The 15046-nt window shown below is 42.2% G+C and overlaps 1 protein-coding gene across 1 annotated transcript; it reads right to left on the minus strand.

Annotated features, from left to right (window-relative positions):
• Positions 1 to 2038: 2038 nt before the first annotated feature.
• LOC115738305 (dof zinc finger protein DOF5.3) lies at positions 2039 to 3696 on the minus strand. Its single transcript, XM_030670910.2, has 2 exons — positions 3529 to 3696; positions 2039 to 3173 (listed from the first exon to the last, which is right to left on the minus strand). Exons 1-2 carry the CDS (start codon positions 3553 to 3555, stop codon positions 2301 to 2303), a joined length of 900 nt encoding a protein of 299 aa, XP_030526770.1. The 5' UTR covers positions 3556 to 3696; the 3' UTR covers positions 2039 to 2300.
• Between the last annotated feature and the right edge of the window lie 11350 nt (positions 3697 to 15046).

Raw genomic sequence — 15046 nt, forward strand, 5'->3', positions numbered from 1 at the left:
TATGACATGGCAACTATGCAATCTAATCTTGAATGACATGTTTTGTTGTATTTTTATGAATTTTTGGATTTAAAGAAAAATGAAGTGAAAAAGCCATCTTAAAACTAGTAACACCCAATATAATTTAAGAAAATGATTTCTTAATGTCCCAATTTATGTTAAATGTTATTTTTGTATGTAAAAAGTGAATAAAAACATGATTTAACTTAACAAACATCAAGCAATTTTTTGGATTTTTTAGAAATTTAATTAAGCATAAAAAATGAAATTTGAAAAAAAATTAATTAGGTATGCCCATAATGTACCTTTAAATTTCGAAATTCCGATTAAATTCATGTCGTACCCATGGGATTGGGTCAGATGGGGAATTTAATTCATGTCCTATCCATGGGATTGGGTCGGAGAGTGAATCCTCGTATAGAATTAAATTCGTACTCAAATGTTATGGGTCGGAAAGTTAAATTCTAGTTTCATGAAATTATCGATCCGATCCAAAGGGTAATGGAGGTGATGGATAATTTTAATGTGCGAACGAAGATCGTACTTTAGGGTTAAAGTCGGATGTTCGTCCTATTGCACAATTTGGACGCATCAAAGCTCGACCCATGTCTGTTCACACGACATTAACCTATCTAGTTTTTAGCCGTTTGATTTTGGGCTACGAACTATTTTGTAAGTGATAATCAATCTCACATCACCCACCTGTATTTGTTCCGTTGGCTTCACCTTCAAGCTTAGCTTTCCAACTCGTCCCACTTCCACCATTTTCTCCCATCAGAAGCACTCGCGCCTCGATCGCCCCCGTCCACACCTGGCCTGAACCGGACCCGGAAAACGACAGTTAGTCAAAAAAGGACAGCGAGACAGACACTGAAGTCAAGCAGAGCAGATGTTTGATTATTTTACTCTGCGATTCTGACATGTCGCGCTGCCTCAGCTTGGAATCTCGTCCTCCTCCGCTCGTCCTCGAATCAGTTCTCGCCAGATCGCTGCCGGCTCAGGCACGCTCGAATCTTTGTTGCTGGATCCTGTCTGGGCAGAGAGCAGAGGGAAGGAGGGAGAAAATCCTCTCCGGAACCGGTGCTCACGCTTCACTGAAATTCCAAATCCTTAGTGGGGGTAAAAAAAAGGAACACATAACGTTAAAGAAATGGGAAAAGGAGCGACATGTATCGACCCTATCATCGGACAATTATTCCCCCTTATAATAAATCCAATCCTTAGGTTCTCGAGATCTGTCTGAACGAACAGCCAGACAATCATGACGGAATATCTCGAGAACGCCACTCTCCTTATAGGAAGACGTAATAATGCGTTTCTGGAACAACCTGCAGAGGAGGTTGAAAGAGGACGTAAAAGCGAAAGTTCCGACTGCACAAAACGCCCGTAACGTCACTCGTTGTCCCCCCACTTTGCTCTTATCTCCAAAAACTGGAAAGAGCTCGGGACGATGAACGAACGACAGCCAATCTCAAAGTAATGGATTTTATGCAAAACTTTTCTTCGAGCTTTGATGCTAATTATCTTGTACAGGAACTGCAACGACTGAGTGCTTGGTACTTAGATGCCGACGCGACACGAATCGTTGGATTGATTTCTCAAAAGATTATAAAGAAGCTCCAGAAGTTTTGCTCGCCATTTCACTGTAACGACGAATTTGAAAATTCGTCGAGAATCACAAATGTATTTCGAAAACTCTCGCCTATAGTTGGCTCGTTCATTCACATACCATTGTCGAATCGAGAAACGGATGCCTAGCGTTGACGAAGAATAAATCACTCATGGAAGAATTTTCGGTTTTTAGACTGCAGATTGTATCCGGGTGCACTGCCCATTAATCTCATTATGATGTCAGTCGGTTGCCCCAGATTGGACATGCGCCTAAGTACAAACTCGTCCTTCACAGACTAACTACGACTTTTCAAGATCAAGAAGAATAGGCTGGAGAATCAAACTAGCGACTTTCGACTCGCAAATCAAGTTCTGGACCACTCGATCGACCACCACCGGAGCCACGCCATGCTAATACGAACTCTTGGAAAAGGGAAATTGAAATTGCAATCTCTCATTAAATTAAACAAGGAAAGATTAAAGATTTAAAAGAGAAAAGCAAAACCCCCAAGAAAAATTGGAGATGATTTAGACTAATCTCATCTCTTAACACACCACCCAGAGGACTAAATTCCTTTTAAGATATTGAATTCATCCACTCTGGAACATAAGAAAACCCCCCCTAATGCCTCTCTGGTCACTTCTTAACTAATTGCTTACACTTCAACTGGGAAAATCTTGTTGAGTTCCTACATCAAGGGGCTATTGAGAAGGCCATGCCATGTTGAGCTGAGCCCATTGTTCCAGCTGCTTCCTCTTGCAGAATCAAGATCACCCATCATGTTCCCTCCATCTGCATAATTGGCATTGAGTTGCCATGGAAATCCCCACAGGATCCTGTTCTCACCTTCCGCCCCGGAGCACAGCTCTTGTTTCATCGTCGTCATCGTCACTGCCGTCGTCGTGGGGCCGCTCACTTCTTGATCGTACCCGAGGCTCATCTCTCCTCCACCGCCGACATTCTCCATTGGGTCTCCCGCACTCGCGCCGTAATAGAAGTTCTGGAAATTGCTCTGGTGGGTCTCGAGAAACCCGTGCCTGAGCGAATCGAGGAAGCCGCCGTGGTTGCCCAAAACATCGCTGGGGTGGATGCCGGGTTTTCCCAGAAACGGAATGTGGTCATGGTCATGGTCATCGAGCCCAAATTGCCCACTGGCCTGCTTCTGGAGCCTGGCGAATGCGAGAGAGAGATCGCTGGAGTCAAAAGTACTCAACCCGGGCAGTCCATTGAGGACCGAATTGGCACTGGAGGAGAGGAGTTGCTGGTCTTGGGCTCTCTTCGAGGAGGAAGAAGAGGACGACGACGACGACCTCCTGTTCTTCCTACAGCCACCGCCGACGGGGACATTCCTGAGGGTGCCGCCTTTGGTCCAGTACCTGCGGCAGGACTTGCAGAAGTACCGGGGCTGAGAGAGGCTGTAGTTGTTGTAGTAGCAGAACTTGGTGTTGGTGGAGTCGCACCTCGGGCACTTTAGGGCTTGCTCCGGCTGAGGCCTCGGCTTCTTGTTCTCCTGCTGGGGCTTCGTGCAGACCAGCATGCTTTCAAGCGAACCGGACATTTCCTGCTCAAGAAAACACGGTATAAGCACCATTCATCCATGCCTACTGTCGACAGAATAGTTCGAACACGACGAGGAGATTAACGGAAAGAAAGTTCGATTTTTTGAGCAAATGGGCGAAAGTTTGTAATTCATTTCCGTGGAGTGAAGTGTCGGGAAACTCGATCCAAAGCTCAGGAGACGCATCTCGAACCCGGATCGGGCTCCAGGAGGGAAACCTCGCGCTAGTTCTTGGAAATGAACAGCGAAGAAGAACGAACATAACAAGAGCAGCAACAACACCATCATCATCATCATCGAAGTTAGAAAGCAAAAGTTCAGTCGGCGAGCGCATAAGAAGAAGTTCTTCCATCCTCACCTGATGTTGCACACTTGAAGACTCCATCCATGAAACGCACCGCCGATCTCAGCTGCAAGAGCAAGCTCGTCACCTTGATCTTCTGGGGGACGGAGGGAGAGAAGGAGAGAGAGAGAGGGGGTGGGTGTGGCGCAGTGATTCGAAGTGTGGGGAACAAGACAACTCGTCTCTATATATAATGCAATCCAGAGGGGAGAGAGAGAGAGAGAAAGAAAGACCATAGAAAATTCCAGGCTCCCACCTGCGACAATTACACATCTCCCGTCGGATTCAGACGAGAAGAGGCCCCGACGTTTTTGTTTGTGGGCCCTCCCGGTCCTTCCTCCCCTTGCGTGGATTCAACTATCAAAGGGCCCCACCCCATCCCTTCCCCCAATTCCCACATAGGACAAGTTTTACTTGGTACAGTCTAGTGGATTGGATTGAGATTTTTAAGACATTAAAGATCATCTCCGATAAATTTATAAATGGAAATGACAAAAAGGAAAAAAAAATTCGAAAAACAGTAACTTGACATTTTAAATAACGAAAGGCTATTATCTGACCGTCGCTTTTCCACGTGAAACGTGACTTGTGTAGCGAGAATATTTCCCCGACATTCAGTAGCGCAATGGTACATCACAGGGCACAAATAGCAAGAAAGCGCAAAATAATAAGACAGGCAAAGTCGACTTCTGAGGATTGTCGTTAGGATTTTAAAAAACAAGGCTGCCAAGACGAACTCAGATTCTACCGCGGTTTCGTAATTCGCGTTCGAATCTCATTCCAACCCCACCCGACTTCTCGTCGGCATGCCGCGAAACGGACAACGCACATAAACTCCGGTATCGACGTGATTCGTGGACGATTTGCTTTCGAGAACGCATGAAGATCCGGAGATTCGGACTCGTTACGGTGCGTAAAAGTTCAATTACAAAAACCTTCCCATAACGGCATGGATAAAACCGGGGGTCGCGTCTTCATCAATCCCTAATCAATAATGGTTTACATTCAAGTACAGGCAGCCATTGATATTTAGTATTTAATCTCCGGCTTTATTCCAGCACGCATGATTAGTTCAAATTCTGTCTTTTACACAAGAGTCATCCCCACAATCTCCTCGTGTTCCACAAAAAAAAAATCCACCACTTTATTTAATTATAGAATAATGCACTATCGAGATTTGCTATAAAAAAATGGAGGAAAAAAAAAAAAGAGAGAAGATTTCTGATAGAGTCATAGGGGAAGATGTAGGTGTGAGGTGTGACTACGCTCCTACGCAGTCCTTTTGTGCTTTTTTTTTTTTTTTGTGGGGTTGGGCCACACGGCAATCAAGCATGCCTGTCGATCGATTCGGTTCTGACGTAGAAGGTCCAGAATCCCTGATCCGGGTGGGACCCGTTTGCAGCAAATCTGAGCCACTGCTTCGAAAGCGAAAGACGTGTCGTTTCGAAATCCATCGTAGAAAATTATGTTCGCAGCCGGCCTCGAAGTCAGTCGAGGCGAAAGAATCGGTTCGGTTCTAGAGCGATACTCGGAGAGAGCGCACGATTTCAATATAAAATCGAAAATCGGAGAACCGGATCGAATTGGTTCGATTATAAATTGCAAGATATGCATAGTAAATTTCAGAGATGAGTAAGTAAAGTTTAGAATCGAGATTTTATGTTTTCACGATCTTGTTGTATGTCCGGAACTACTAGTCCGATCTTTTATTTTTCGCGATATTCGTGACTAAGACATTCACTTTGTTGATATTTCATATTCTTCGTGTATTTAAATATGAATTCCGGTCAGTGGATTGTAGCAGGAAATGGTAATTATTAAATGTGATGATTCACCGTAATCGTTCAATTAATCATACAGGTAAAACTTGAGTAGATCCCGAAACCCGTGTGACAGGTTAGGTTCTAGGTTCAAGGTAGATAGGGTAGGTATCGAGTTCCAAAAGTTGAAGAACCGATTTCAACAGGTAAATATGAGATTTCGGGCTTTCGATGAACCTGGATTGATCCTGAAACTGTCCACCTCTATTACACAGTAAATCGCTCATAGTCGGGGATAGATTAATTTCGAAGATCGATCTTGGTAGAGCCCGCACCGTATAATTTCTCCCAAAATTTTGTTTTTCTCGGGTTTGGTGGCTGCGCTTCCATGGTCCCTCCAGCCAAGGAACTGACGTTTATCGTCTGTCCCATTCAATCTTCCCAAACTTGGACCGCCCGCTATCGCCATCACCATAATTGCTGCGAGCTATGACTTGGTATGAGGACAAGCTTGCGTACGTCCGAAGTAAAGGACGAGGAGTGTTGTTTGAATTGTCGTTGAATTTTGCTTTGCTCGTGACATATCTCCGACTTGACGATTTGTATGTTCAATGCACATGCTACGAATTTGAATCTACACAAGATACGTCTTGCCAAAAGAAGATTCATACGAGATCGTTTGGCAGAGAAAGAAAATTCAGCTTCATGGCCTTGAATAAGCATGATCTCACGAAATCCCCCGGCAAAACATCGATGATTTCCAGCTTAGGCCCTCAAAGATTGCAAAGTTTGCCATTTTTAGCTGGCTCGTCGCTCGAAAGGCATGTGTCTCAGATAGTCTATCTTTTACCTCTAGATTTCTAGACGATCAAATGCAGCTTTGACATCGTCATAGTTTTTGTAAGGATACGATGCACAATCATAACAAAGTAAAGCATAAAAAGTAAGAAAAAAAAATCGACACACGGTGTTTTATCCCGATTCACCCTTTAATTTGGATTACGTCCTATCAAGGATTTTACTAAAATTAGTACATAATATCTCTCGTTACATCTTTTAATTATAAGAGAAATATATATTATATAGAAATAACTATTGATGAGCCTAAGCTCAAATTACTAATGAAAAAATATAGACTCAAACTATAAACCCTCCGGTGGCTCAGGGCGCTACCTCCCGGCCCCCAATGGGGCGGCTCACCCGGAGCCTAGCTCGCTCACCGGCTTGCGGTATAAACCACACCTCAACAGTATAAGGGTGAATCGGGATAAACTTTATATCTCAATTTCTTTTTCTCGCTTTTACGCTCTATTTCGTTGTGGTTGTGTGCTGAATCCTAACATGCAATGTATTTGATTAATTTCTATAGAGAGTTTTTCACAATAAAAGGCGCCACATGCCCCAATCTTTCGCTTACATCCATTATTGAGACAAGAACTAGTTTCACGAAATAGCTAAGCATATGCGAACTAGTATTATTGTGCATGTCTCATACGACAGCCTTCAAGCAAGCTCGCCTTTGAGAATGTAATTTCGCGAAATTAAGAGAATTACGACACCTCTCAATTCGACCTTCACCGGAATGTTTTTTTTTTCCTTTTCTTTTGATTATGTATTAATTTCATAAACTAACACTAGAATAAGACATCGAGTCCCCATAGAATCATACCGTTTCGGGATCCCCCTCTCTCTCCCTCTCTCTCTGGAAAAATACACATGGTCGTCTCAAAAGAGTCTTGAAATTTCGAAGCACCGCTTCGTTAACATCCGGTCTTCACTTCCAAAGCATAAGTTTCTCTCGATCGACGACCATCAAACCCAAGCTAATGACCGAGTTTCCATTAACTTTTGCCCAAATGAAAATAACAACAAATTCGCACATTGCAATATCTTATGGGCCAAATCCCATGGAATGGAACGGCGGGATCTCCAATGTACCAACCCGAATTCCAATTCCAAGAACCCGTCATCATGCCTTGGACTTGGACGGAACCACAATAAGCAAGCAATCATTGATCCGGCTTTGGATTCTAGTGGCAACCACGATGTCTCTTCCCCCTCTTTTGCCCTCGGCCCCGGTTCAAGAAAAAGATCGCTTGGAATGATTGCTATAAATTTAACGCGACCGGTTCGACCCACGATGAGAGGACAGAAGACGTTCAAAACGTCGACTCATTCCAAGCCAAAGACTCTACTTTTTTTCCTGAGCCAGTGGCAGTATTGAGTTGCGCGGACGTCGTGGTGGCACAGTTGATTGGGAATGTGGGGGCAGGTGGGGGCGCAGGTCGGGATCGGCCATGTCCGTTTGACTGGTCAAGCTCGTGCCGGTCAAGGAGACTGGATTTCTCGATTGGGGTTTAAAGCAAAAGCGGCATCTGGAACCGTGCCCTAGCGACAGATGTAGCATCTTCTCAGAGAGAGAGAGAGAGAGAGAGAGAGAGAGAGAGAGTGTGTTTTTCTATATGTTGGCTAGATAAGAATCATGATAGCCATGCAATAATGACGGCCTATAAAGCGATTTGGTAGACTAAAATCCCTTCATCAGAATAGTAAAAACATCCAATCAGTCGTCAGGTTTTGCTTAGCCCTACCAGGAATTGCTGAATGGTCAGAGGGAGGTACAAGAATGTCAGGAAAGTGAAGGGTGTGTTGCAGGATGATGGCCCCACGTCTTATCTCGTTTTCTGCTGTGCGTGGGAGTACCGTCAACCGCCACAATGCCTTGGGCACGAATCCGATAGAATGTGAGTTCAGGCTTTATACGCATGAAGCGCATGCTAAATAGCCATGAAAACCAATGCGCATAGTATACAGTATCGGCTACAGCCGTGTACAACTGCATATAACAACTGAGCGTAGACGTCACGCGCACGCACATAGCATCGTCGTTGTACAACCACTATGGGGCAATTTGTCTCGTAGTTGTGCGATTGAAATTGGTAATTTCTGTTGGATCCTTGATTCTATTGGAAACAGTATGAGCTACCTTGAACCGGTGGCTAAGCATTGAGCACAGATGGGGCATACTTCACAAAGCTATGGGTTTGTGGCTTGATTACAAGGATGGGTGAGGGTGGCGACCCAACCTATGAGAGGTATGACTTGAAAAGACGGTGCGTGATTAGGACTAGCTTATGATCCCCGTTCAAGCTTATGCTTGGTCATGTGTGTGACTCATGCTTGTGGCTTGTTTGAGTCTAGGATCCGATCGGTCACATGACTAAAAGTGAGGATGAGCAAGCAAGGCTAAGTAAGACTGCGAGATAACCGGGCAAGCCATGAGCGTGACTAGAACGCACATGCATTGGGGCTATCGGTGTTGCCGGGTGATTCGGCATGCAAGCTAAGGCCCAAGTGAGCGGGCGAAGCGTGGGATACGTTGTCGGTTTGGGACCGGGCAGTGGCATCACACTCGAGGATTGATAACAAAGGCTAGTTGTGACTGTTTGGACCGATTTTTCGATTGGGGTCTAACTTGGGACCGTCTAGGACATGTAGAATGGCCTGATTGACCGAGTTGCATCTGTCGCTCTTGGTGTCTTTTCATGTGGTCCGTATTTGTCTGCGTCCCATCATGTATCGTGACATTTCTGTGGACAATAAGACTTGCATTGTGTGTTTGTGTTTTTTTTTTTTGGTTCAATTGTATTGTGTTTTGAATATCAGTAAAAGTTGGAAAGTCCCCAGCAAATGCATAGCCATCCTTTCAGACACTTGGTGTGCATAATCAAAATCGTGTGTTTCTTGGTCCATTGGAACGAGGTTCCTGATCCTTTGCCAAGCGTTCCTGATCATCTTCATCCTTCGGACTGGAATAAGGTTCCAATTTCATGCCATAGGCTTTGTTTGTTTTGCGAAAATAAAAAATTTAAAAAATAATATTTAGAAAATGATTGCTTATATCGCTTATAAAAATGAATAACCAAAAAATATTTTCATCGTCCATGAAAATATTTAGCCGTATATTATTGTCAATAATTAAAATAATTTTCGTTGGCTAATAATAATTTCAAGTGACACAAGCGACTTTTTGTAGGAAAATATTTGACATACCATTCATTTTTTTGCGAAACAAACAAAGTCCGAGGCTCCCGTTCATTTTGCGAAAAAAAACTACTTCCAGGAAATTTTTTTTTGATTTTCCGGCATTCTCGATTCACAGAAATTGAACTAGTCATGGAAAATATTTTCCATCCATGAATAATATAATTTCAAAAGTAGGAGAGGAAATCATTTTTCCTCCTCTTTCTGACTTGCCCGTGACCAATCGTTGGCGCCGGACCGAAGAAGGAAAAAGAGAATAATAAAAATAAAATCAAAAAATGAAAAAATAATAAAAAGAAAAATTAATTACAAATTCGAATTTTAAAAAGAAAAGAAAAATAAACTAAAATGTAATTAAATGGAGTGCACAAAGGAAAAGTAAATAAGATTTTCCATACCAAGCGGCAAAAAATATTGTCCAGTTCATTTTCGGGTTTCATCAAAACATCGAAAAGTATAGTCATTTTCTTGGAAAATGACTTCTGGAAAAATATTTTCTAGAAGTATCATATTGTCCGTGAAATGAACAGAGTCTAAGTGTTTGGTCACCATTGGATTACCTTGCATCGGTGTTTGCCTAGAATATGCACAGCTGTAGTTTGCATTATATGTGTGAAATTTTATTTGTCCGCCAATTATTCTAAAAATTAGGCTTATAAATGAACACATGAATTAATATCTAAATTACCCCCAACAATCTCCTTATGCATTCGCGGCACTTTGGCATAAGACTATAGTGTCGAAATATATAATGGGGGCAAATAAAGGTTTAGAGAGATTTGAACTCACGACCTCATATTATGATACCTTATCCAAACATTCAACCCAAAAGCTTGAGTTGATAGATGAAGGCGTGATTCAATATTCGAATCGGTGACTTTGCATTGCTCGTTCTTGATCGAGTGCGTGTGAGACAACATAAATCAAACTAAATTTTCAATAATATGGTGAGTACTTACTTGCGAATCACATTAATTACATGAGAAGAATGGAACTTAAAAAGATGAACAGAACGTTGGAATAGAAAAGGTAAGAAGACCGCAAAACTTACCAAAGATTACTAATCTCTCTCAAAACGTAAAATTATATCCTCTACAATAGCACAATCAATCGAGGGAGACCGGATGTGTGTCCGACCGTCGTACGAAGAAGCTTTAAAGGTGAAATGGTACTCTAAAATCAAATAAGATTTGCTCAATGAAATGGGTATATTTTGTTCAACTAATCAAAGTAACGACTTACTAATACAATTCTTATGATTAATCCAATGTGAAGTGCCAATGCTCAAGTAGATGAAAACTGCTATCCATGAAAAATACCAAATATTATCATCAATTATCTAAATACAATTTTCGGGTCGTGCGACCTCAAGTAGGGTTTGCACAACCCAAGCGATGCCCGAGGTCACCCTACCTTAGGTGGCGTTGCCTAGGTTCCCACAACCTCGGGCGACGATCGATGGGGTCGCTCGACCCCTTAGGCGGTGATTGTCGGCCTCCGTCCGGCTCCTTTGTGCAAAACACGAGGAAGTGAACAATGCAAATGGACAGTGAATAGTGTCGAGACTTGCATATGAGGATGCTTCTTTCAAAATGACCTCCGGAACTTGTCTTGAGCTAAAGGCCTTTAGAGGCATTTGAAAATGTAATTGCCTTTTGTCAAAATTCTCCAAAAATAAAACTTGCCAAATGCCATTTGCATTTATCAAAGAAATTTTGGAATCCCAAAGCCTCTTGCAAATGTTAAACCAAACGCATCCATAGATGAATGGAGTTTTCTAGTATTTTCCAATAGCGAAGACTCAAATGTGGAATGCGTCTCCAAAATACTCAGACATAATCGTAGTAATTTAACTATTGGAAAGTCGTCCAATGTGCGTGAAGCACGCGTTGGGAATTCATGAGCACTCGCAGCATTCTTGGATCATTTTATTTTCGTTTAGACAAACGCAATCACTTGTACATCCGTTTCTTAAACGCATTTTGTTTCCCTACATAACAATGAAATATCTCCTTTTGAGGACTGTGCTTCATGAGAACACGATGGAGTTGGATTTTCTCACATCCCACCAAATCAGATTTAAAAAAAAACATTGTCGTTAGCCGGCGCAACACGAGAGAATCATTTGATTATTAAATGTACTTGTCCTGGAAAACGTTATTACAACATCAAATACTTCCTCGTTAAGGACATCGGGGGAATCTAGAGCAAGGCGAGGGCTGCGCACTAGCAGACCAGCTGTAGCGTAGGGTAGGGGGATGGAAAGAAGCGCCGCAAGGGAGGGAGGGAGGGAGGAGGCGAGGGTGGGACCGGCGTGGCAGGGTTTGGTCGGTGGAGGCGGGACCCACTCCCGGAGAATTCCCCCGGCCACCTGACCAGGACACGTGGCGCTGGGACAAATGCGGCCAATGAGGGAAGGGGGGCTGGTATTTCGTCGTGGATTTCGAGGAAGCCAAGAGCGAAGACCGAGAAATATTCTTCCATTCGTTTTTTATTATTTATATATTCGTTTTGTTTTTTTTTTTGGTGTGGGGATTCGTGGGAACCCATATGCGTTCACCCTCGTCGCGAAGCAAAGCATCGTCCAAATTCTCAGTTGGGGGCATCTTCCATTCCAATTGCTTATTACCGAAGATGGGTCCCCCACCAGTTCCTTGTGTTGGTAATGTGAAAGGGCCAAAAAAAAAAAAAAAGAAGATAAATTAAAATTAGGCAAGTTCCAAAAGCAAACTAAAGGGGAACCGTCGGCGAAAACCGCCTCTCCCGACTGATATATTCCACGTACAATCTTTTTCAAATCAATCAATCATGCGTATACTCTTTGCATCCCGCCCTCGCCAGCTCGAATTTTGCGAAATCCCTTTCGTTGGTTCCCTCTCGATTTAAAATCTTGAATACGCGTGGTTCGTGATCCTAAATCTGGTAAAAAACAATGAGTTCGCAGAGATTCCGTGGAGGACCGGTCAATTTCTCAGCGGGTTGCGCCGATTCATGGCTTTCATCTTATTATTCATCCGTACTTGTCTCTATGGACTAAGGATAGTGCATGTCACGTAAGAATTGGTATTATGACATCACTACCTGGGTGTCCTTGATTGCTGGCTTTGCTGTTTTCGCGATCATAACTGTACGTTTCGATTGTCCCCTTGTCCATTGCTTTGGAGAATAAGTTTCTTTTTTGTTGTTATTATGATTAATACCACGAAAAACCTCAAATCGGTATACCCGCGATAAATTTACTCCCCGTTAATTTTCGTTAATTTTTATCTTTAAATTACCGAGTTAGATGACACATGATAGTTGGTAGGAGTACCGATTTGATATTTTCACCCTTCGTTTATCACAAGTGTACTGATTTGAGGTTCTTGTTGGTAAAATTCAATTTAACAAAAACAACAAATGATAAAAATTTATCACAAGTGTACCGGTTAAGATTTTTTTATGGTCAAAAAACTAATTTGAAGTAATTTTATCATTATTGTATCGATTTAGGATTCTTTGTGGTCAAAAAATTAATTTGGGGGGGGTAAACTTATCGGTTATCCCATGAGTATTAGTTTGGAGTTTTCTGCGACATTAATCATTATTATTATAATGTTGAAACACTTCGTATATGAATACTTAACCGTAGTTCTGACAACAACAAAAAAAAACAAACTTAACCGTAGTTTAACCGAGGACCGACGTCGTTTTCAAGGAGCACTTAAAAGTTGCAATTTACAGTAGCGGAGCAAACGACAATCGCGCGACATGCAGGGTCGGGCGGCACGCGACGGGAAAGGAAGGAGGGGCGGGGGCGATCACGCGGGACACGCGAGTTGAGAAGCCACGTCATGTTTTGGCTATTTTGGCAACGGACATAAGTTTGTCTCCTTTCGAGGATAAGGATAGACAGGATCCCGAAGCGCCTGGCTCCCATTCCCCACGACGCCATTATCGGGGGACCCCGCTAAACTCCAATTTTTTCCACGCAATGAAACATCTCAACCCCCCATCAATTGCGGTGTAATGCACAGTAGAGAGAGAGAGAGAGACCAACCAAGCACCCATAGTGGCCCATATCCATTTTACAACGAAGCTATCTTTGTACAAGAAGATTGGATTTGGGATGGACAGTCTCCCTCGATGCCGAATCCCTACGGCGAAATCCCGTACCATTCACGAACCCGGCTCCATTTAAGGGTGCGTTTGTTTGACGAAAAACTCAAGATTCGATAAACATTTTTCGAGAAGTTATCACTTGTATCACTTATAGAAAATGAATGAATGAATGAAAGATATTTTCACCACTCTCGAAAATAGTTAGTTATAAATTATTTTTGTTAATGAGTGTATTTTTCGTCGATTAATTTTTCTAAGAGATATAACCAATTATTTTTCGAAAAATCATGTTTAGATTTTAAGTTTTACGTGAAACAAATTATGGGATAAAAAGCAAAGGGCGATATATATCATCAATAAAACATGCGATATAGCTGATGCATGATATACTTTCGGGTAACTTAATATCCAAAAAAACCTCCAAACTTTAATTTTTATCCCAATTTATCTTTTGTCTCGTAAAAAACCTCTAACTTTAGGTACAGTCTCAATTCTATCTTGATTTTTTTTTGTGACACACAAAAACCATCGACTTCAGGTCATGTTCCAATTCTACCATGAACTTCTTTTTTTTTGTCAAATGAAAAACTCCAAACTTTAGATCTTGTCCCAATTTTACCCTAAAATATTTATAGTCTCATAAAATATCGTAAACTCTTACTTGAGTCACATATTTGCCCCCATTAACCCTCCATACAAAAATTCTTGTTGACAATCGAGAAATAGAAAACTCGCAAGCACGAGCTAGTCGATATCTTGAGTGTGAGTTCTCCGACCGCTAGAGATAAAACATTCCTAAGCGCGAGAGAGCGAAGCCTAAACGAAAAAATTACTAAGGTGATATTTTATTAGAAAAAAAAATTAGAGTAAAATCGAAACTGAACGTAAAACCGTGATTATTTTATGAAAAAAAAAGTTCGGGGCACTGGACCTAAAGTTGATCGTTTTTATGAAACAAAAAAGTTTAGGGTATAATTGGGACATAACTTAAAATTGGGGGTGTTTTTTTTAAGGGACAAAAAAGAAAAAAAATTTAGGGTAGAATTGAGATTGCACCTAAAGTTGGAAGGTTTTTTTATAATATGAAAGGTAAAATTGGGACAAGAGCTAAATTTGAATTTTTTTTTTTAAGGTATTAGGCCCTTCCGGGCACGACAAGAGGGCAATTTTATAGAGGGCCAGTCCGGCAATGCCCTCGGGCCCTCGCGAGTGAAGCCAAGATGGGCCGAAAAGGTTTCGGCCCAACTCGGCCCGAATCACCGGGTCAACAATGGCTTTTGGATCGACCCTCATAATTGCAATTCATTCCTAAAATTTCCCATTTAGAAAAATCCAGCACGGTTCCCATCGCTCCGGTCCACCCACCGAAGACCCTAACATTGGTTACGAACGACACCACCTCGAAAATCACGCTTGTGGTCGGGAGTCGTCGCTTCAGCTTCCCTCCATCTTCGCTGCGTTTTCCCTTTTCCCTTCTCGGGGAAAATCTCGCACAAAGTATCCCCAAACTACTAATTAAATCGGCTGAAATTGGAATTCACTCTTCTTAAAATAAAAAAAATAAAAAATAAGTATGCAAAAAAAAAAAAAATTCCCATCTAATTCTTTTCATTGGGAATTCTCCTCGT

Source organism: Rhodamnia argentea, chromosome 8 (assembly GCF_020921035.1).
Source record: "Rhodamnia argentea isolate NSW1041297 chromosome 8, ASM2092103v1, whole genome shotgun sequence".
Taxonomy (NCBI): Eukaryota; Viridiplantae; Streptophyta; class Magnoliopsida; order Myrtales; family Myrtaceae; genus Rhodamnia; species Rhodamnia argentea.

Bases quoted from the DNA above. Each gene is read 5' to 3' on its own strand.
- LOC115738305 (XM_030670910.2), bottom strand. From the start codon at position 3,555: ATGGAGTCTTCAAGTGTGCAACATCAG. The intron at 3,174-3,528 runs GTGAGGATGGAA...TTTCTTGAGCAG, and splicing joins CTTCAAGTGTGCAACATCAG to GAAATGTCCGGTTCGCTTGA.